The 24,838-nt window shown below is 35.4% G+C and overlaps 1 protein-coding gene across 1 annotated transcript in view; it reads left to right on the top strand.

The window, feature by feature from the left end:
• The first annotated feature begins 12,433 nt into the window (after positions 1-12,433).
• cadm1a (cell adhesion molecule 1a) overlaps positions 12,434-24,838 on the top strand; it is a 356,532-nt gene continuing 344,127 nt past the window's right edge. The window contains 1 exon segment of the mRNA XM_051093071.1: positions 12,434-12,612. Coding sequence (XP_050949028.1) covers positions 12,522-12,612 — 91 coding nt within the window. The 5' untranslated portion in view covers positions 12,434-12,521.

Raw genomic sequence — 24,838 nt, 5'->3', positions numbered from 1 at the left:
TCTTGGACAAGGGGCGAGGCAGTACTGAAACACCGTCTATGCTGTTCGCCAATCACAACGCAGTGGGACAGCTAACCTATCACAACACATTTCGTTTTTCGGAAGGCGGGTCTTCATTAAACCCGGAACTAATCAAGCCTTTTGTGCCAGGCTGGGAGAAATGTATTGTAATAACGTAAATTATGTTAAAAATAATGCATTTTTCAAACCACCAAGCATGAAAGCATGTTCCAATACACCCCCAAAACAAAACCAAGACTTTGAAAAAGAGCATAATAGGACCCCTTTAAAAAATGCAAAATATAAAAAGCAAGATAAAAAGTTGGAATTACCTTTTTCATTTTTAATTCTGTGACAGAAGAAAAAAAAAGAATTGTGAGGGGGGAAAAGTCAGAATTGCAAAATGTAAACTCAAAATTGAGAAAAAAGTCAGAATTCTCACTTTTTTCATTTAATAAAAGAATTGTGAAATGTACAAAAAAAGCCAAAATTGCAAAATATAAACTCAGAATTGCAAGATAAAAGGTAATTTTTTTTATTTATTTCTAAAAAACAATTTATAAAAATAACAGAATTGCAGTATGTAAACTCAGAACTCCAAAGAAAAAAGTCAGAATTACAAGATTGCAAAATTCAGAAATGTCACAATTACCGCAGAAACAGGCCACCATAATGGGCAGCACTACCTAAGTCTTGAACTCTACTTTCTGTGCAGTGTTTTTCATCGTGTTCTCACAGAGTTCATAATGTGAAACAAACCTGGCCATAAAGCACATACTCTCTCAGGGCTGGTCACGTGTGTGCTTTGACCTCCCATCAGAGTGACAGTGGCCTGCTCTTTGGCTGACCTCACAACGGCACATTACAAGCGGACACTGTGAACTACTCCTCTCCAGAGACACTGGGTCAACTTCCATGTCTTCACCCCTCTGTCAATAATGCAGGTGCATTAGCACAGTCAGGGAGGGTGGAATTTTTTGCAGCGTGCATTATGATTTCATTTCAGTTTGGTGCAACTGTGAAAATGCAAGATACGGAGAGGAGAAAAGAGCAGAAAATGAACCAACCAGGGATGCGTTTTGATGAGGCATGCATTAAACTCGGGACACAGCTGATAGTGACAAGGAATCAATAGATTTCACATTTCCATCAGCTCTGTATTTGCAACACTATTATAAAATAATTAAACCGATTGGAGGAAAGGACAAAAAGGACATATAAATTCTGCAGTAAGACCTCTGAGGAAGAAAAAAAAGTATTTTCTTATACCTCTGACACAGCACTGCTAGATTATGTGACTCAAGGACCAACAAACTTGTATTGAAACTGAAATTTACCAAGCTCTGAGAATTGAGATATGCTCAAAAGATTGTTGAATTCTAGCTGTCAAGTTGTAATCTTAGCAGTGTTCCTCAAGGAGGAATAGTAAAAACTATTTTTCAATGTCCAAGGACAGAACATTCTGCCAATGCGATGCAAACACTTCAGATGTGCTCTCTAGGGAGGTCACTAAATCTCTTTTTTGTGCTCTGCCCTCATTAATTTATTCATGTTTTGTCCAACAAAACAACCATAAAACTTGAGTAACACAATCAGCATGGTTAGAAGAGATGTAGGCATCTCTTGGTAATTCATACATTCTTTTTCCATTATTCTGTAAATTCTTGAATAGACCTAAACAGATTCACTCATACTTACACTCCTTTTTTGGAAAAAAATAAAATAAAATAGATGTTACATTGAAAAATACTAAGAAATACGGAAGCACAATAGGTGCTACTATTTTTTTCTGTGGCTCAAGATCACCAAAAATGGAGCTATAGCCTGATGGGTAGTGGATGAGCTCTGACATGTTCTGAGTTTGAAGATTTCTGTCTTTTTCTGAACTCCTCCTTCACCTTGTCATTTCTTTTCTATAAAACAGGGCTGGGTAAATTTCAGAATTTAAGGAATTTGCTTTCTTTCATTTCATGAGCTGGAATTTTAATTAAATGGGCTCAAATTCAACATACTGTGTGTTTTGGCAAATTCACATTTCAAAATAAGAAAGTAAAATTAATTAAAAATGTTAAATAAATACACAAATAAACAAACTATATACACTGCCATTTTGGGAGTTTGGGATCAGTAAGTGTTTTAAAAAAAAAGTTTCTCATGCTCATCAAGGCTGCATTTACTTGATCAAAAATATAAAATAATAGTTTTCTATTTTAATATACTTCAAAATAAAATTTGAAATATAATCTGTGATGCATCATTACTCCAGTCTTCAGTGTTACATGATCCTTCAGAAATCCTTCTAATATGCTGATTTATTATTAGCATTGGAAACAGTTGTGCAGCTTAATTTTTTTTTGGAACCTGTAATACCATTTTAAGGAGTCCTTGATGAACGAAAAAAAGAAGAAAGCATTAATTAAAAATAGAAATCTGTTTTAATAATATAAATCTTCACTATCACTTTTTTTTAATCATCAATTTAGCATATCCTTTCTGAATAAAAAACAAAAGAAAGAAAAAAAATACTGTTCCAAACTTTTTAATGGTAGTGTATACAGTTACAAAATATTTCTATTTTAAATAAATGTTCTTTCTTTCTTTATTTCTTTATTTCTTTTTCTTTTCTTTTTTGTTCATCCCAAAGAATTCTGAAAAAAAAATCACGGGTTCCAAAAAAAACAAAACAAAAAAAAACAGCTCAACTGTTTTCAACATTCATAATAAATCATATTAGAATGATTTCTGAAGGAAACTGAAGACTGGAATAATGTTGCTGAAATTTCAGCTTTGCATCACAGAAATAAATTATATTTTAAAGTATATTAAGATTTAAAAAAATGTTATTTTAAATTGTAATAATATTTCACAATGTTTATTTATTTTTATTTTTTTGTATTTTTGTAAATGCAGCCTTGATGAGCAGAAGAGACTTCTTTAAAAAAATATATTACAAATCTTACTAATTCCAAACTGAAACAGCAGTGTGTGTGTGTGTGTAGGCTGAACCCTTTTCAAAAATGATTGTGTGATTTTGAGATCCATCTTTTCACACTGAGGACAACTGAGGGACTCATATGCAACTATTACAAAAGGTTTAAAATGCTCACTGATGCTTCAGAAGGAAAAAATAAACATTAAGAGCTAGGGGTTAAACTTTTTGAATTTGAAGATCAGGGTAAATGTAACTTCTTTTGTCTTCTGGGAAACATGTAAATATCCTCTGAAGGGCAGTACTAAATGAAAAAAAAAAATATGATATTTAGGCAAAATAAGAAAAATGTACACATCTCCATTGTGTTCAAAAGTTCACACCCCTCTCTCTTAATGCATAGTATTTGCTTTTGAGTCACTCAGTTGTCCTCAGTGTAAAAAGATGGATCTCAAAATCATACAGTAATTGTTGGAAAGGGTTCAAATACACAGAAATGCTGGAAAACCAAAGATTTTGTGGGACCTGAAGGAACTGTTCAGGACAAACAAGGTACTCATGAACAACTACCACTAAAAAAACAGCTGTGGATCATTCAGGTAACAACACAGTATTAAGAATCAAGCACATGTAAACTTTTAAACGGGGTCATTTTTATAAATTCAACTATTATTCTCTTATGTACTATATGTAAACGACTTTTACGTGAAATGCATTATTCAGGTCAGTACTAAATAAAAAACAACATGTATATGTATAATCCTTATTTTGTTAAAATAATTAACATTTTACAGATTCTGCAATCTCAACTGTAGATATATATATCAATTTCAGCTGATTTAAAATTGAGAGTGCAACTTCAAATCAAATTCAAAGCAAATTCAGAAACTTAACTGGAATTAGCATTTAAGCATTTAGCTAATCATTTAGCAGACACTTTTCTCAAAGCAACTTACATATGAGGTTAATAGATACAATCAAAACAACAAAAGACCAGCCACATAATTGTTTTGACAAGTCCTGGTTAGTCTAACGCACTATATATATATATATATATATTTTTTTTTTTTTTTTTTTTTTTTTTTTTTTTTAAATAAATGCAAAGTAGATAGATAGAGCAAGTGTTAGATGGTCAGGTTATTATTATTTAATTAAAAGGAAAGGTAGACAGTAAAAAAATGAAAGTGTTAGAGTTCATTCAAAATGTAGAGACGGATATATCTAGACTGGGAGGTGCATTCCATTCACAAACAAATGTAATCCACTGCATCTTCAGCGGCTCAGATTTGGAGAGTAAATGACGACCATTATGTTCATTATTACATCCAGCAACACAACACCTCAATCGCTCAATCAGAGATATTCTTGTCTAACTTACATCCCTGCTCCAGCATCGAAGCAATGGAGGTTGGACTGTTACAGCTGATCTGAGGTAAGACGCTCATATCAATCAACTATCGTGGGAGCGCCATCTGTCGGTGTGACGCCACACCTACAGGCATCTGAAAATGGCTCGATTTAAAAAAGGAGATATTATTTTTAAAGATTAATTAAAAAAACACTGCATGGATTTTTATCATTATATGGCAGATGTGTACATACACTGCCAACACACATTAATGTTTAAACAACATGTTAAAGTAAACTTTGCATCCGATGACCCCTTTAAGACTGGTTCTGTGGTCCAGGGTCATATATTAAAAAAAAAAAAACAACAACAAACAAGAATGATCTAAATCACAACATAAAGACTTTTAAGCAGAAATTAAGCTCGGATAAACAACTAATTTAATGAGGCCTGTTTCTTCAAAGACCCAAACAGTGGCACTTAAAAAATTGCATGCGTAAACACGCATGAATGAAGTTAATTAACAACCGCGTTCATGATGCAAATAAAACAAGCTAACAAGAAAACTTCTGCACCCACTAATAAGGCTAAGAATGGGAAATTACGGTAGTGTCAGGCTTACCAGGGCCAATCATGAGAAAGCCACAAGCTGCCTAGATAACTAGCCTCCAGACACACTGTGAATATGCCACAGGGAGCCGGAGCCCTCAGCCTAGTTACACAGGCAGCAACAGCCTATATGCCTATGAGAGGGCGGTTGTGTACCATACAGGTATGACAAATAGCAACCTAACAAGGTCCATAAAGACACATATTTACACACTCCGACATAGGGTATGTACCCTCAGAGACTTGGAAAAAAAAGATGCAGAGAAAGGACACAGAGGGAAAAAACAATAATAACGACATTGGACTTCTCAGGGGATGGTTAACCACAGGCACCTCCACCCAGCGCACTGTCAAACTCCTAACAGAATGATCCACACTGACGTGCCATCGCTTGCAACTGCAATGAACGAACAGCAGGCCGCTGTGATTTCCATAAAACACTCGGCAATGGCAGCAACTGTCATCCTCATTATCTCGCGGTACAGAAAACCTTTGTGTCCACCACAGATTAATGATTTGTGCATTTCATAATAAACTGGTCGTCTCTGACAGTGATGAATGTTGTGGCATGTGCAGGGGTCCAGACACTCTCTGTTACACCTTGGTAATTTGTTCTCCTTGTCACACACTTTGACTAGAGCAGAAATCAATGAATGACGCAATGCTTTCCTAAATCATGTCCTCATATTGGAGACAGCAGATATCAGAAGGAAACTGTCATTTTCTCCCCTCTATGATCCCCTCCTTCTTCCCAATATCACCTCAATTACTTTCGCCTTCCCTTTCAGATTCCTTTGGTGACACGAGTCCTGAACAGAAAAGCTTTTTGAAACCAACTCGTTTCAAGTTGAGTCTGTGTTAAATGATAGCTGTCGTTTAAGGGCCTGTATGTCTCAATGTCACATTTATCCGAGCGCTTTAAGAGCAAGAGCTGTATAGGAAAAAGGATGCTGTGCATAGTGGCATCTGGCATTACTTTCAGACGCCTTCCTATCCAGTCAAGTTTTAAGTTGCCACAAGATTTATGAGGATAGACGTGCTCGGATCAGATTCGCCAAGCTTCGGCATTTCCTGTCTGCGCCTCAGACTGAAACGACCACTTGTGCATAAATACTTGAATAACAGAAGTAGAAAAGTGATTTTATACAAAACATTGTAGAGGTTTATGGATAGCCACTTTTAAGGCCTAGATCTTTACCTAAGTATACAACTAAAAGTTGAACTTAACACACCGTTAAAGAAATTTAGAAATGAAACTGTAATGCTAGTCAGCACTGCAGTGATCAATAATACCAATCATGATACCTAAACAAAGGATTTTGTACGTAGATGCTATAAGTAAAGCAGCAGAACATGGTTATATATGTTAAGAGAAATGCTCATAAAATCACAAGGGGTCAGTTGTATAAATACTATGTTAAGATTGTGTCTTAAAGGAATAGTTTACCCAAAAATGAAAATTCTGTTATTAATTCTATCATTAATTATTCACCCTCAGTGGCAGGGTTTCACAAAATCATAGTGTATTGTAGTGGCGTAAATCGCTTGATGAATAAAAATGTTTTGTCTGTCATTATAAAGGCTGTATCTGTGGCAGCAAGTGCATCCCATTATACGCTTTTATCAATTTTCAGGTTATAACTTTTATTGTAGCTATATGGGCGCTTCGTTTTTCTTGTCATTTAATACACTCATGATAAAAACAATGAAGCACTATATGCACAGAATATTTAAAACGTACAAAAGTATATTGGCTACAACTAGACGACAAAAGCTAATATTCTTCTCCACTCTTCAAACACACAAAAAACATTAGCCTTCACAGACATAGTGTTTGAGTAAAGAAAATACTGTACTTATACAAACATCAGTTATTTATTTACCCTTGCATTGCAAACAAGCGGAGCTCTGTCTCCTGGCTGTGGGCAGCGCTTCATTCTGAATGGAGGTGGGGTTTCACTGACAGTTTGAGGATCCAGTGGTCCATTGGTAAAATATTTGTACAAGCCTCAAAAAGACAAAAAGAAGACCAATAGCACTGATTTAACATAATAAAGAAATATGATAGAGATATGACGTTTGGATAATTTTACATGGCACACCTGACTGAGCTAGGGTATGGCGACCCTGCGCAACCTCATGTCGTTTCAAACCCATAAGATATTCGTTCATCAAAATCTGAGAGCTTTCTGACCTTGCATAGACTCAATGGTATTACCATGTTTAAAACCCAGAAAGGTTGCAAGGACATCATTAAAATAGCCCATGTGACGTCAGTGGATCAACAGTAATTTTATGAAGCTACAAGAATACTTTTCATGCGCAAAGAAAGCAAAAATAACAACTTCATTTAACAATTTCCTCTCTTCCGTGTCACTCTTTGACGCGTGTTCTCAGGCATAACAAGACGTTTTCTTTGTGCTCAAAAAGTAGCTTTCATAAAATTAAGGTTTTAACACTAATGTCCCATGCATTATTTTAATGATTTCCTTGCTACTTTTCTGGGCCTTGAATGTGTCAGTTGTGTTGCTGTCTATTTAGGGTAAGAAAGCTCTCGGATTTCATCAAAAATATCTTCATTTTTGTGTTCTGACCCTGATAGCACACATACATCACGGAGACGTCTATTTGACGTCTACATTTACATCTGGAAGACGTATTTTGCTATAGTATAGTTTGCTTATCTGCAATATGTCTATAGCATGTTTTTTATCAGATGTCAAATAGACGTCTATTAGATGTCTTTAAGACTTAGAATGTATGTAAAACTGACATCTTACAGACATCTGTCAGATGTTCGTACACAGCAGATGCTTTCCAGACCAAGTGATCTTTAACAGACATCTTGCAGATGTACGTGTGCTATCTGGGATGAACGAAGGTCTGATGGGTTGGGAACAACATGAGGGTGAGTACAACTAGCAGTTAACCAAGTTTCAGATTTAAAAAAGACCAATCTACCTTTTTATGTAACCGACTTTACAAAGTTATGACCAGTCTTGTAGAAAGAAAGGAGAAGAAATACATAAATAACTTTAAGACTAGTCTAAGCAGTTTATGTAACTGGCACAAGACTAGGTTTGTAACAATGACCTCTTATTGGTTCCATAAATAAAATGTGCATCGGTAAATGCATTGATGGTCAACAAAGAATTATTTCAGCATAAGGGAATCACTAGAGCCAAAACTGAGCTATTCGTTAAACACAATAAAGCTTAGACTAACTCAGTATTTGTATTTGTGAGATAAAGTTGATTACCACATGCTAATTCAACTCGTTCATTGGTTGTTGCAGTAGCTGAAGCACTTACAATTTAAGTTTAACTATTCACAAATGCTAAAATTAACGTTAGAACTATACCACAGCCACCTTACCTGAAAACTATGCGTGTTAACATTATACCAGTATTATAGAATTGCTTACTTACTTCGTTTCTGTTATTTTATATCCAAATATTTCTACTTTGTTTTCATAACAACTCCACTGAACGCTGTACATCGTAACGGTATTAATTACCGTTAATTAAATAACGACTTTAAATAATTATGCATATTTTACAGAGGATTATGTAAGTACTTTAACAATTAAAGGGCTTTAATAATAATTGTTTTCAGTGATAATATGTTAAGAAACTATAAGAAACAGTAAAATACTCACAAACAATAATAAAGAAATCATATCAAGGTTTACAATAAAACGTTATACATTATGAAGCATAATATCCAGCCTTATTGTTTTTCAGTAAGCATAATATTTAATCATGCATGCATACAGAATTGAGTAGTTTTGTTTTGTAATATAGTTTATTTTCCATAAAGTTAGTCAAGCCCTGAGCCAAATGTTTCTACTGTACAAATCCTTCATTTAGAGTTAATATCATTTTTTTTTTCTGACACAGTCATGTGCTTTGGGAAAGTCATTAAATGAATAATTATAGAGGAGCCCTGCTGAGTTGGTATCATGGGACAATGTGTGCACTCTAGTGTTGATACCAAATGAATATCACTTATTTGCAAGCAAGAACAAAACCCTTGAGGCAAATCAATAAATAACAGGAAGATTTCATTAACTAAAGAGCTCTCATAGTGATTTTTCTGAGGAACAAAAAAGGAACCTTTAGGACAGGAAGGTCAAAACATGAGTGTTTGGCTCCGACGTAAGTTTGTGTAGTCTGTTGCCCACTCTGGGGTGTTTCTTTCATCTAACGCAGGCTTTGATATTCTTTAAAGGAAAGGTGTACCCTAAAATGTATTTTACATCACTGACAACAGTGCATCTGATGGCTGTATGAAAGAGTGCTTATGTATCTCATGGCTACATAAAACTTTAAGTTGTTGCTTTGATCATACCCTGCCTTGAATCTTGAATACAGATTAATGCTGCCTTCATGTGCTATTGGAATTACTGTAAATATGAGTTTCTTAGACTGAAACTGGGCATGTATGACTTTATGACTGGGAAACTTTCCAAGTTGGGCAGGTCATAAATCTATCGAAGTTGCTTTCTCTTGTCGTTACGATCACGTATGTATATAAATAAGCATTTGAAGCATATTCTATGTAGATCTTTGTCTGACTAAAGGAGAATCAACTTTATGCTTATTATAAAATGGGTATAAAAGCAAGCACTTCATTGCTTGCTTCTGCTTTTGGCCTTTCTAAATTTATCTGCTTTTCCTGGACCCATCAGTCACTACGGTCTAAGAATAATTCCTATCACAACTGCTGTAAAAATGGACCTTGGAAGGCGCAGAAAGGCATGTTCAGCCATAAGTATTAGGGTGTATCATCAAATTCTGAATCTTGTATAAACATTTCTTTAATTCCTGTTCATCTCCAGAAAATCAAAGCACTTGCCCTGTGAGCCTTCCAAGTGAATTAGCATAATGAGCCACCAAGGGTAGAGCTACCTGGATTACCTTATCAATTTGCAACCCTGGCTCCAACTGTGAGTCAATTTGAGAAAGCACCCAATTAACTTGTATTAAAAAGTCAACATAATTATGTTGATGAGAAGTCCCTTTCATATTGAGGGAGGAGATATCGGAACCAGACAGGAAGTTTTTTCTCTGAATACTTATGAACTGATTACACCTAATAGCAGTGTGCTTCTGATAATCTTTCATATTCAAGTCTTTCCCCTTTTTATTCCCTAACCATATATATCTATGTTTGTATCCATTTATTTCATTTTCTTTCATTTTATTATACATCATGTCCACATTCTAAGGAAAATCTAATATCTGGGGTTTTAGAAACTTTAATATCCCTTACCTGTTTCATTGCCGTGTCATCCAAAACGAGTGCATTTCTTTATTATGTGAAATTTGATTACAATTTAAAACAATGTTTTTTTTAAATGTAATTTATTCCTGTGATGACAAAGCCGAATTTTCACCAAACACCTTTTTTTTCTGCAATTAAGCATAATTTTTTGGTTGTTATTCCATAACATTTAGTTATTACGTGTACAGCTGTTCAGAACTGTGCTAGCTAACCATGTGCTGATAAGCATCTTTGAGGTTTAGGCTGAAATTTATCTACAACTGTTACTACCGTAATGGAAACATGTCATCATTGTTTCAGTAGTAACAAAAGAGAACACATATCCTTTATTTGGGGGAAACAAAATTACAGTACAGTTATGCAATTTTTTTAGCATTTTAGTTTAGTATTCTACCAAAACATTATTGTCGCCACCGAAAATGTGTGTTGTCACAACTGAAACATGGGATGTTTTGTCAAAAATAAAGTATACTGAATTATCACCTAAGATGTTATGGTAGTGTTTGGTTCAATGCATATTCAAACTAATGAATCCTTAACTTTGAAATATAAAGTATGATCAACTTTTTGCCTTGTACAAAGAACAACTGAATTCAAAATACAACAAATCTCATAAATTACAATTGAAATATTGTTATTGTTGTAATTGTTATTGATTTACCCCATGAAAACTTGTTGATAAAACAGCAAAAAAAAAAAAAAAAAAAAAAAAAAAAAAAAAAAATATATATATATATATATATATACACTACCGTTCAAAACTTTTCAACTTTTTAAACTTGTTATTCATGAAAGAATCCTGAAAAAAAAAATTACAGGTTCCAAAAAATATTTGGCAGCACAACTGTTGATATTATCCAACATTGATCATTCTAATAATAAATCCGCATATTAGAATGATTTCTGAAGGATCATGTGACACTTAAGACTGGAGTAACAGCTGATAAAAATTCAGCTTTTCATCACAGGAATAAATTCTATTTTAAAGTATGTTAAAATAAAAAAAAACATTATTTTATATTGTAAAAATATTTTGCAATATTACTGGTTTTTTTCTATATTTTTAATCAAATAAATGCAGCCTTGATGAGCATAAGAGACTACTTTAAAGACTATTACAAGTCTTACTGACCCAAACTTTTGAACGGTAGTATATTTATATTTACAAAGTAGATGTAAGCAAAATCTTAATTGGCCAATATAACCCTTTTTATTAAATTATATACTACTATGTTTTGGTAGTAGTGACAAATTTGGGGAGAGGACAAATATTCTAAAACTTTCTGAAAATACAGTATGAGAATTACCTGAAAAATATTAGTAGAAATGTGTACCTTAGATATTATAAAATTTGCATGCATACACATTTTTGTGAAAAAAGCCCACAAACACACACACACACACACACACACACACACATATATATATATATATATTTGTGTGTGTGTATATATATATATATATATATATAAAACACACACACACACACACACATATACATATTATATATAAAATTTCCACATTTTTGTGGATAAAGCACACATATCTGTGACACTGAATACTGGAGTAGGTAATATATAAAATGTAATAAATTAATACATTTAATTAATTATTATAAATTATTTAAAATTGCAATAATATTTTACATCACAACATTACAATTTTACTATATTTTTGATCAAATAAATGCAGCCTTAGTGAGCATGAGAAACTTTCAAAAAACATGAGAGTGAGAGAGAGAGAAAGAAAGAGGGAGAGAGAGAGCCTAGGTGACGCCACTAGAGGCACTCTTTTTCTCCAAAGACATTATGTATTTGGCAGCAGTGTTAATAGCAACCATAGTTCCTGCTTAAATTTTTATAGGCTATTTAGTACAGCTACAGTGATATTATCACAACTGTAAGATGTATTAAATATATTAGCTATTATTATTAAAATGTGAATATCCAAAACATTAATATTTAATGATATTTTATGTATGATATTTAATGTAGTCTATGATTTTATCACCAATAACTGTACACAATAACTGTAGTAACTGCACTATGGCATTCTGCCGGAAACTATATGGTCACCATGGTACTTTTTTGTGTGAGGGGGAAGTGGGGGCCCCCTTTTTTTCTAAACAACAGTGGGTTTTTCCCGGAAACCAAAACATTTTGCGTCTTACATTACGACACAAAAACGATTCTATTGAATAACATCAAGAGACAAGGTTCAGTGTAAGAGCAGTGTATTAAATGTGTTGACGTTCTTTTGAATGGGTATTTGTTCCCGCCCTTTCCCAGCATCTCCTGACGCCAGCCCCCGTTGCTCTAGGTGAAGCTCAACTCACTCACGAGCTTCAGAATGAAGCAGGTGTCCAACATGGCGAACACGAGCAACGGATCTCTCGCTACTCTCCTCATTTTATTCACCATTTCGGCAGCTATCTATACAGGTAGGAACTGTGCTGTTAGATTAATCTGCTTGTGTTTTAAACCAGAAACGGTTGAGCCAGCGCGACGGATGCTCGGCGCGTGTGGAGATTTGTATACAGTGTAGCGTCTTGATTTAAAGTAATAGTTCAAAGTATCGTCAGACGTGTTACAAAGTTAGACATGTGTTGTTCAAACTAAAACGTTCGAACGACGTGCGGATTTTTCTCGTCTGTCTGTTAACTTTGACGCGAGAAAGTCTGCAGATGTTTTCCAGTTGCTTTTGCTGCGGGTCTCTTGTACGGGAAAAGCGGGAGGTTTCTCTTCTTACCACACAAAACTAACATTGTTTTACCCGCACATTAGTTCCGCTAATGGTGTAACCCAGATACACTGTAGAGCTTTTATCACGATATTAGTAGGCTTTTGGAGAAATGAACATACGCTGACCTTTATTGGACGCAAAGCTCAGCATCATCGTTGTGAAACAACAGCTTCTGTTTGGATTGATTAATCTAATGGATTTCAATCTCAAATGGTGCTTCTTTCAGTTAAATTACTGTGTGTGTGGCTCTCGAATCCCGCAGTCATTTTGAGTTGCGAGTTTGCAAGTCATTGAAATGGGTTGTGGAAACAACATACAGCAGTTACGATGCATTACAGCGAACATGTCCATGGGCTTCATGCAGCTCCGCGGATGAGTTGCTTAAAGTTTAGGAATACGCATTAACGCTTTTGTTTTGTATCAAAAACATTGTTTTTGCTTTAAAAAAAAATTAGAATAGCTGTTAGTTGTCATTTACTGTTCCTCATGTTGTTTCGAATCTGCATGTCGTTTGTGGAACACAAAAGAAGATGTGAGGCAGAATGACTCAGTCACAAATTCGCTTTTAGTCTATAGAAAAATAAACTGTCAGTAGCTGATATTCTATGTGTCCTTTTGTGCCCGACGGGGCGGGGAGAAAGACTCTTGCGGCTTTTGGGTTTCCATATGGAACAACATAAGGGTGAATAAATGACACAAATGTCATTTTTGCGTGAACTGTCCCTTTAAGTCAGAGTAGCGCATATGTGTGACCGCTCGCTCTGAACTGGCAGCATCCGCGCACTGTTTCTCTCTGCTGTTCTTACTTCTGGATATTTACAAACAGTCATTGCTCAAATAGTAAACTTCAGGGGCTGCGGTAGCAGTTTTGTTTTAAAAATAAATACAAACACTTCACGTTTTGAAAACATTTGAATAACACGCTGAGTCGTCGCCGCTGAGGGAATGTTTTGATGCTCACGGCACTGCCAAGATATCCTCTGTCATCTAACGCAATTCTCTAATCGTTTTTTTACCCGCTCTTATGTTGCGTCTTTCCTTAGACTTATGTTCAAACGCAGTCGCGGTGTTCAGAGTCAACAAGTGTAGGAAACGACGTGCTGCATTCGCTCCGAAGCTGTGTCGTTGTTTATAACGGGAATCGTAGTTTTTCTCGCGTTGCGTCGACTGTGGAGGTTTTGCGTTTGCCGCGTCGCGTCGCTCGTTTGCAGTGTAGATGGTGTGTGTGTGTGTGCGTGTGCGTGCGTGTGTGTGTGTGGGGGGGGGTTATCTCTCCAGATAACGATGCTGGGAAACAAGGTGTGGAGTCATAATGAAACAAAGCTTCTTTCACTTTTGGAGGAGGCAGTCAGATTAAAAACACATCGTGTCAAAACAAGGGGCTCTACTTGGAAATGCTTTCGTTGACATACTCAGTGCCAACGGTAGTGTTCAGAGATTAAATCGTGGAAAACCGGTTTTCTTATCTAAGTTTAGAGATTTACCCTTAAGAGGATATTTGCGCGACTGATATTAAATCATAGTGATCTTGTCATCATTCTGAAATCGTCCTGTCGCAGTATTATTTATTATTTGATGTGTCACCACTTGTCTAAAAATGTTGTCTTTTCAGTGGAACTGGTATAATGTGATGAGTAATACACTTGTTTTTGTGGGTAGTCTATCATTACTGGAACAAATGTGTAGGTATCAGTCAATATTTTAACATGGGGAGATAAAAAACGGGGATACATGTTCATTAAATGTGACCCTGGACCACAAAACCAGTCATAAGTGTCAATTTTATACGTTTATATTAAATAAATAAGCTTTCCCATTGATATATGGTTTGTGAGGGTAGGGCAATATTTGGCCGAGATACTATTTAACTATTTAAAAAAAAAAAAAAAAAAAAAAAAAAAAAAAATCAGAATATTGAGAAAAATCACCAAGTTGTCCAAATGAAGTTGCGTAGGCTATTATGAATATTAATAATGAAATTTATATATAGGAAATTTACAAAATATCTTTATGAAACATGATGTTTACTTAATATCCTAATGATTTTTGGCATAACAGAAAAATCGATCATTTTGACCCATACAATGTATTGTTGGCTATTGGTACTAATATATCCAAGCTACTTATGATGGTTTTGTGGTCCAGGGTCACAAATGGATAACTCTTGTCTGAATGCATGTTTATTGTGTTTTTTCCTTTAAAAGGGATTGAACTATATATTCTAAACTAGCATTTCTAAACCTCTGCAAGAGAAAACATGCATTTGTTTAATTGTACTTTTAACTTGTAATTACTACAGCATGTGACAACTTGCCCCAGTGATTCCTACATACCAGCTATCTTGCTTCCAAGCTTGTGGGAAATTTGCTCTCACTTCCCCCTCTATTAACTGTGGCTGTTGTTTTAAGGGTTTAAGCATTGTTTAATTGTGCTCTGGTGTTTCCTCTCCATGAAGCTTATGCTTAATAGCCCTTCTTTGACAAAAGCCTCATATTTCAGGGAATCCCTCAGTTTCCATTAGCCAGTGATAATGCTTTCAAATCAGATGAATGTTTAGTACACAGCATATAGGACGTATAATTTGTTTAGGGCCTGCAGCAAATAAGTTTATATGAAAATGGAGAAAAGGCAAGCAGTAGCTTAACCAGGTTGCTGTTATTAGACATTTCTTCCTCTTTGAAGTGTGTATTATTTGTTTTGCTCCACTTGGCTGTCAGACTAATACCTTACAGAGTGAAAATGAAAATGGCTGGGGGAGAAGCTAATCCACATAAGAATATTTTGAGGATTACGGCTGGAGTCTGCCATGCCCGCCTCGCTATTGATTGGTTGCTTTGCTCTGTAAAAATGACAGCGCAAGGAGAGACAAGAGCGCTGTTAATTCTTTCAGTTTGGGCTGTATCTAGAGAGATTACTGGTGTTATTTGTAATGTTTTTCGTTATATATGTGTGAGTGAATGACGGACGTTCTTATGATATCATTGAATTTCTGTTAGAAATCATTTGGCTCAATTGCTGTATGGCATGGCTCACTTATTTAGCGACTGCAAATGAAATACTGTATGTGTCGTGATTAGAAAAACGGTGAGCAATTGGCAGTGGGGTTGGAAGCTGGATGTTTTGGATCGGATTGGAGAAAATTCCTTTAGCAAAGGTCACATTATTTGCCTCGGCCAAAACGCCACTATGACACAAACATGAAGATAATGATTGATGAGTCAAGATGCTGAGAGCAATACAAGCCTCAACCACTAGATGATCAATGAACTCATTGACTTTGACAAAGACAAAAGCTCCTATTCATTCCCATTGCGAACAACATGGACTAAATTATGTATTTATTTCAGCAAATAAAGGCAGTTGTGTCTCGATTAAAATTCTGTAATGACATTCCCCTGTTTCAACACAATAGTGGCCCCGAAGGCAAAATACATGCTGACCAGCATATGAGTGGTTTGATCCTAATTTCTTCTAAATTGTTCTTTGTTTGGGTGAAACATCCAACAAGGACGCTTTATTCTAGAGGAGGCAAGCTGGGATGTTTGTTTGCTGAGTAAGAGAATCCCCAAGAATCATTGTCATGCAATCAGCCGTTCCATGTATCACCCAAGAGATGATTATCTAACAAAATGGGCTTTAAAAAGTTCTGCAGGACTTGAATTGCATTTTAGGAGTCTGCAAACTTCTAGGTCAAGTTTTTATTAACTTGTATGCTTAAATATGATGTAAATAAATTAGTGCTGTCAATCGATTTGAGTAAAAAAAAAAATCATTTTTACTGAAATTAATTGCGATTAATTCCACCTAACGTTAAAGTTTTTAAAAATACTTTTTCACATTCTATCTTCAAATCAATGTAGAAACAACATAAATACTGTATATTTTTAATATTTGTTCTTTTTTTGACTGAAGGTCAGTATCACTGATACCAACATTACTGATGTCTTTAGGAAATTGTCTTTTTTCCCTTATATTTAATTTATAGCCATAAAACATGATGGTTGAGAGCTGTCAATTTGAACATTTATTAGACTTTAAAAAATAACATCTAATTTAAGTGAACTTAAAACAATCTTCACATAAATCCACGCTTTACCTGTGCCCTTCAGCAAGTAGGGAATATACGGAAATTGAATGACGTTATTAAACACGAAATGCTAAATTAAACATCCCTAAAGCTAAAAAAAGTTATTAATTTCCTTCTTTTTTTTTTGTTCTTTGATTAATAGACATCACAGCAGTTGGGATATTAGCTTACTTGGCTGCTATTACTTTAAGAGCTGCCGCTGCTGAACATGACGCGCCTCTGACACGCCTGCTCGTAGTTTAATTCACGTTTTAATATGAAATGATACAGGCTACAGCATGCGACACCGCATTTGTGCAATTGAAACGCGTGCTATGAGCACGATATAATGGCTGACAGGACATAAATTCATTTTTACTGACATATGGCATGACAACATCTCATCTGACCGCAGTGTACTGATGTTCTATTGAAGCTATTGGAGTGCGCATCTGAAAAGTCTCCCGTTTGATATGGTCATAAAGATGTTTTGCAACTAAAACACAGTTCTTGTTGAGAAAAAAGAGAGAGAAGCAGCAGTTGTGAGTGGGGTAGCCCCTCTCCTACGTTGACTGCGTTAAATATTTTTAACGCTGTTAAATAGGAAAAATGTATCTCCTGTGTTGAAGTGCTAATTTTGACAGGACTAAAATAAATGTCAAATATTTTTAACCTTTAATAATGTTTTAATTTACATTTTAGATGTAATAAGCACAAAAAAGGCAAGTTTCTCTTAGTCTTCAAGCTGTTTTATTGAACATTATCCAGGTGCACCTTACTGCTTGGTGGAAATTGAGAGCATTTTTAACGTTCAGTGTAACTGAGCTTGTTTTGCAGACAGCTGATGAACCGAAGGATCAAATTGTGAAACGCAGCGCCACCGCAACCTCCCACTTCCCATCCTGTGCCGGAGAGCTGCTGATGATGGAGCAGTTTACCATACCATCATATTGCAGCTCACGCTGAGCAAGTTCTCATTAAATAGAGATTACCAGCACCCATTAGCATTACCATTAAGAACAATTCACCCACTCTGAAGTCGTACGTATAAGGTTAATCGCTGCTCTTTTCTCGAAATATATCTCGTCCCCATCAAGAGAGAAGCGATATGTATGTTATCATAAAGCAGGGTCTCTTGGGAAGTGCACGCATTTATCTTCTGGCTGTACAAATAAGGATTTAGTGCTCTGTGATAATCAACAATGAGTTTTTCCTTTTGCAGTACACAGAAAGATAAAAGAGGACTCTTTGGTTTAGAAATCACTACAGAGTCAAATGCTTAGAGGTTGGTCTGTTCATAGTTCGGAAATCCCGAGACGCTGGCGGATTACATATTTGGTCCATACAGCGAGAATTGAACTTGTTGAATCCATTGAAGATGTTAAATGGCTTGGAAGTTGTTGGCTCTTCTTTTTGGATAACAATTTGTTCTTTGATAGTTCTCTTTGTTCACAGCTTGTATTGTTCAGAGCTTTCTGTGGCTTAGAGCCGCAGCATGCAGACAAAAAGATAAATGTGCACGCAATCTTTTGGAGTTTCAGTCCATTCATTACAGCCAATGCACTAGCGCTTGGCGAGCCTATTTTTTGCGCTTGTCATTTTATTGTGTTCTGACATTGAATCATTGGGTACATTACAATTTGTATCTCACTCCCTCCCGTTTCATCTCGTCATTTAAGATCGCCTAGGCTTTATATCAGCAATGCGCACGGCTGACACTCATCCTTCCTCCGCCTTCGCGCTACCTTAGGCTTTATTAAAATTATTTTATCAGGTCACACTTGAAGGGCAAATGCGAAAAGGGTTTTACATGTTTGTTTTACGATAAAAAGATGTAGCCATTTGTACTGGCTCCTCTGACCTACTATGTCAAAGGATTCGTTTTTCCTAATAAAACAAAATAGGTCAGGCTGTAATCTCTCAGTGTCTGGTGAAACGTGGTAGGGTGGGCCCGCTGGGGTGATCTGCGATGTTCATCTAACAACACGGCACGAATTCCTCAGTGCTCTGCGAGTGTCATGTCTTAGGTCAACATCAGATTAAAAATAGTGTTTGTATTTGCTAACTCACCGCAGGAATCGTGGTTTTCAAGTCAATATCAAAGGCAGGTTAGAATTACATTTAACTGTTTTTATGGATCTGTATTCCCTTGCAATGTTTTATGAGGATTGATTGTTTGTTTGTGCACTTGGTGCCAAAAAACATGGTGGAAGCCTTAGCTTAAATCTTAAGTGGTTTATTATTTACATCTGTGGCGGGAGAAGACATAAAATAGTGTCAAATAGTGACCCATTGTGACCCATCCTTAAAATATAGTCAGTAAACATTTACTGTTAGGAGCTTTGTACAAAAGAGCTAGACAGATGGGTGTGGGATGTGGCATTAGTCTTAAGTAGATACTGTAGAGCAGTAAAGATTTACATTGTGCAAATATAAACCACTTGTGCAAATGCGGTATAAACTAAATTATGTATGTACACTGCCGTTCAAAAGTTTGGAATCTGTATGTATTTTCTGCTCTTCAAAGCTGGGTTTATTTGATTAAAAATACAGAAAAAAACTGTAATGTTGTGAAATATTTTTGCAATTTGAAATGGTTGTTTTCTATTTTACTATGCTTTAAAATAAAATTTATTCTTGTGATGCAAAGCTGAATTTTCAGCATCATTACTCCAGTCTTCAGTGTCACATAATCCTTCAGAAATCATTGTAATATGCTGATTTATTATCATTGTTGGAAACAGTTGTGCTGCTTATTTTTTTTTTTTTTTTTTTTTTTTTTTTTTGGAATAACATTTTTCAGGATTCTTTGATGAATAAAATGTTAAAAAGAACAGCATTTATTTAAAATATAAATTTTGTAAAAATAAACACTACAGTTCAAAATTTAGGGTCAATATATTTTTTCTTTCTTTCTTTTATTTGAAAGAAATTAATACTTTTATTCAGCAAGGATGTTAGATTGATAAAAAGTGAGTTATACTGTTTAAAAAGATTGCAATATTGATAATAAATTAGCATATTAGAATGATTTCTGAAGGATCACTGAACTGGAGTAATGGCTGATGAAAATTCAGCTTTGCATCACATAAATAAATTATAAAGTATATCAATATAGAAAACTGCTTTTTTTAAATTGCAATAATATTTCATGATACTACTTTTTTCTGTATTTTTGATCAAATAAATGGGACTTTGAGCATAAGAGACTTCTTTAAAAACATTACAAATCTTACTGATCTGAAACTTTTTTTTTTGAATGGTTTTGTGTGTGTGTGTGTGTGTGTGTGTGTGTGTGTGTACTTGTTTTTGCTACATTGTGGGGACCAAATGTCCCCACAAGGATAGTAAAACCTGAAATTTTTTGACATTGTGGGGACCGGCCTGTGGTCCCCACAATGTTAAAAAATGATTAAAAATAGTAAATGATGTTTATCTGAAAGTGTAACGATGCAAACATGTTTCCTGTGAGGGCTAGGTTTAGGGTTAGGGTTGGGTTAGGGGATAGACAATATCGTTTGGTCAGTATAAAATCTATAGAAGTCTATGGAAAGTCCCCACAATTCACAAAAACAAACATGTGTGTGTGTGTGTGTGTGTGTGTGTTTATAGATGTATGAAAACACATGGGCATTATCGAAAAAATACATGGTTACTGTTATGCATCAAAACAGCAACGTTAAAGAATCTATTCGTCTTTAATATAGAAAAGCAGTTGCCGAGCCCCAAATGCCCGTAATCATGTGTTTTTATGCTCTCCCTGAACAGATACTCAGTAATCCGGTCACTCAGAGCACATTGATGGACTCGCAATAGTGTTTTGGAATAAGCTGCTTTCAGTCATTTTTGTCATCCACTGATGTGCCCGTCAGATTTGTCCGTCAGCAAAGACATGTTATTGTGCTCTTTACATATAAAGAAGAGATTCCAGGCCTAGGGAGATTTTGTTTATTTCAGCATAGCATTCCCAGGGTGTCCTTTAGAGCAGGAAGGTACTATCCTATGCAGTGTTATAGTTATTGCTGAGCTTCTTAATATGAAGTTTCTTTATGTGTGCTTTGTGCCCACTTTAGAGTCAAGTGTCATCTTTAATGCGTGAATGTCTCTGACTACAGCTCTGTTTGTGTGGTGTGGTTATTATGAAGGTAGTTATCCAGAAAGTCACGTTCGCTTCACAGCAGTGCTTGAGCACTGAATCAGTGCTCGAGACAGACCTGCAAATTGGAATGAAGAAATGTTTTACAAGCTGCGCTTGGTCATTTCGCACTTTGCCAAAGACCAGTTGTGCTTATCACCTACTGTAGTTTGGTTCCTAAAGGGATTTGTTTTTGGTTCTTCAAGTTGTTCTGAACTTGTATGAAATTCTTTCAGCTGTTGAACACAAAAGAAGATATTTTGAATAATATTGGTATTCAAACAGTCGACAGTAGCCATTGACTTCTTTTAATGGAAAAAAAAATACTGTGGTGTCAGTGGCTGCCATCAAGTGTTAGGTTACTAACATTCTTCAAAATATATTTTCTGTTCAGCAGAGGAAAGAAACTCATACAGGTTTGAAAATAGTAGAAAATGAGATAATAATAATAATAATAATAATAATAATAATAATAATAATTAATAATAAATAAATAAATAAATAAATAAATAAATAAATAAATAAATTTTGGGTGAGCTATTCCTTAAACATTTTAACTGATTCAAAATTGTGGAATGTAGATATAATACCAAAAGTGTTTATTTATTTATTTATTTATTTATTTTTTTTATTATTATTATTATTATTATTTTTGCTAGCATGCATTACATTTTTCAAGTGACCGTTTTTGTACAAATGTAAAAGTCTTTACTATTTCAATTAATGTTGTTCATTTGAACTTTGTTCATCAAAGAATCCTAAAAAGGTTTGTAATGTTTTCCACAAAAATGTTAGCCAGCACTGTTTCAACATTAAAAATAATAAGAAATTTAGCACACTAAAATGATTTCTGAACTGGAATAATGGCTACTTGCCATCAAAGAAATAGATTGCATTGTAAAATATATCGAAAAACGAGAAAAAAAAAGATGTTTCAGCTTAAAGTAAGTGTTTGTGCTGCCTTAAAATTAAGTTTACTCAACTCAAAAATCCAAGTTTTCCATGTAGTACAACTCAACATTTCATGTTGACTAAACAAAAATTTTTTAGGCAGCACGAACACTTACTTTTAGTTGAAACAACATTTTTTTTTTTTTTTTTTTATACAGTGTAGAGAGCAGATTGCACATATTCCACATTTTGCACACATTCCACAATATTCCACATTTTACTCTTTACTTTATATATGAATACACTAATAATAAATGCAGCCTTGATGAACACTTCTTTGAAAAACATTTAGAAGAAATCTCTTCTTATGAGTATATCATTTCAAGTTTAAATAGACTTTCAAATGACCAGTCACCAATATTACTTTACATAAATGAAGATTTGTGTAATCATCGTTTTTTGCTAGGATGTCTAATCCACTAATTTGTGGATCATTAAATACTTGATGCGATTAAGTGATACGAGTGATGAAATAAAGAATATTAGCTTGCCTTAGGGTCTTAAAGGCTCATGCAATGCACTAGCAACCATTTTCTTGTGTGCTTATGCCATGTAGACAAAATCTTCCCAATCTGGATTTGTTAATCCTGTTATCTGAGGGTTCTTCTTTTGTTCCCCTACTGTGCTGACAACAGACATATTTGGGTTCCAGACAAGAGCTCAGTTAAAGAAGCCATCTGGCCTTTTTTTTTTTTTTTTTTTTTTTTTTTTTTTTTTTTTTCTTTTTTTCTTTCAGGTCAGACTGTCACCCCTGAACAGTAACAAGACAGAAGGCACAGATAGGATGGCCAGCTACCCTTTCTGGGTCGAGAAAAGAGGAAATTGTTATAGCGTTGGAGAATTACGGTTCAGGGCATATAGAAGCATGTGAAATCTGTGTCAGATGAACATAAAGCAGATAGGCAGAGAGGAAAAAGATGAAATGAAAGTTTGAAGGATGTCAGAATATTTGGCTTCATTTCCCAGTGGTGTTCCATAGCAGTTGGGATTGTTGTCCAAGAAGCAAGTGGTAAATGATGACGAAAATACGATCTCCATACAAATGCCATATTTTAATTCTCCCAGGTCTCGTTTCACAGCTTGAAAATGATAGTGTATAAGTGATGTGTTGCGCTCGTTATTGTGTTCCGCAAATTGTGGCTGTTAAGTGTTTGGCCTTGTGTATGTTGTCGAGTCCCCCAGCCCCTTTCACAACAATGTTTTTCTTGGATCATCCAGTACATTCTATTCAACCGCAACGGTCTGCCAAATGCTGAGCCTGTGCGTGCGCATTGAATATTATTGCAGATTCTTGAGATTCCTCCCACATTTCTTTGAAATTTGTCTAAAAAAAGCCTGTTCAATTGGCAGTTTTGTCTTCATGCTGATTTTTCGGGGATGGGTAAAGACTTGTGTGCAGTTAAATGTACATTTTTTTTTTTTTTATCATCTAAGGAATTATCTAGCACTTCCCCACCATGAACAGACTACCTATTTTTGTGGATTTTTGTAGATTTCCACTGTGGTGTTTTTTTTTTTTTTGACACGTGTACCATTTGTGTGCATTCAAGGCTCATCGGATCTATAATAATGGTGGTCTAATGACACCGTTAGATTATCAGCCTAGTGGCAGCGCGAATGCCACGCAGCCACAAGTTCATGATATATATGTCTATTTCAGTCTCAAAATAGGGCCCCTGCTGTAATATCAGTCACACTAATAGATAATTCATGCTTCGATACCCTCGCCTGCACAACCGCAATCCCGAGAGAGCAGGCACCTTACCTCGCTCGTTCCTTTGAAGTTTGCTCTATCAAACTTCCAGGGCTGTGCTACAATCAGGACCCCATGGAAACACGGAGATTATGGTGCAGCTCGGCTTGTCTTTTGGGAATAATCAGCTGAACCTGTAGGGAGGGAGGCCTGTAATTTTCTTCTAAACACTGCCAATCACAAAAAAAGGCAGTGTGGTCCCCAATTCTCTGTGAGCTTGATGCATGCATGCTTATATGGGTTGGGAGTGGGGTCTTTGTTGTATTTAAGACTAAATTTTAGTCTGGTGCTGTTTTTCTTTTATTCCTTCCTCTGTCTAGTCTGTGCTTCAATTAGGATTCACTGTATCAGTGCCATGTTGTTTGGTGGCATGCACCCGCATCATTCTGTTCCAATTTGGATCTAATTGGTCTAATTAAATCTAATGACTTCCTTTATAATTCCACAGCCCTATTTAAGGACCATGATAAAGTGCTAAGAGCGGGGCGTGCGTGTAGTCGCTAATGGGATGCGATAGTGCGCTGGATGTGGTGTAGGTGGATACTTTGTCCTGACTCCGTTTGAGTTTTGTTACACACACACAATTTTTTTCGTACTACGTGTAATGCATCTTCTGCCTCATCTCTTGTTCCGGCAGTCCAGATAAATGTGCTTTTGTCTTGTGCCAGCCAATAAACCCTTGTAGAGTGCCTATTTAGGTCTTGCAAAAATATCATTTCCAGCAAAAAAGGAGTTTATAGATCATTAAAATCACCCACTTAGTGTACTTTTCGTTAATTGCTAAATAATGCACCCACTTATTTATGAGTTCTCAGCAGATGGCAAGAGGGAAGAACAAGTGTCTAGAAAGTTGGAAATGAACCTCTGTAGATCCATTGAAGTTTTATTACAGATTGGTGAGTATTTTGGTATAATGAGGTAATTATATGTAGGGTTGAGGATCGAAATTATTCAAAACCAGTTCGTTTATTTTTTAAACAAAAATTACTGGAAGCAAACCGCTTTTGTGATGTTCAGGT

The sequence above is a fragment of the Labeo rohita genome, chromosome 21 (assembly GCF_022985175.1).
Source record: "Labeo rohita strain BAU-BD-2019 chromosome 21, IGBB_LRoh.1.0, whole genome shotgun sequence".
In the NCBI taxonomy this organism is placed as follows: Eukaryota; Metazoa; Chordata; class Actinopteri; order Cypriniformes; family Cyprinidae; genus Labeo; species Labeo rohita.
This window is presented reverse-complemented; position numbering and strand designations above follow the sequence as displayed.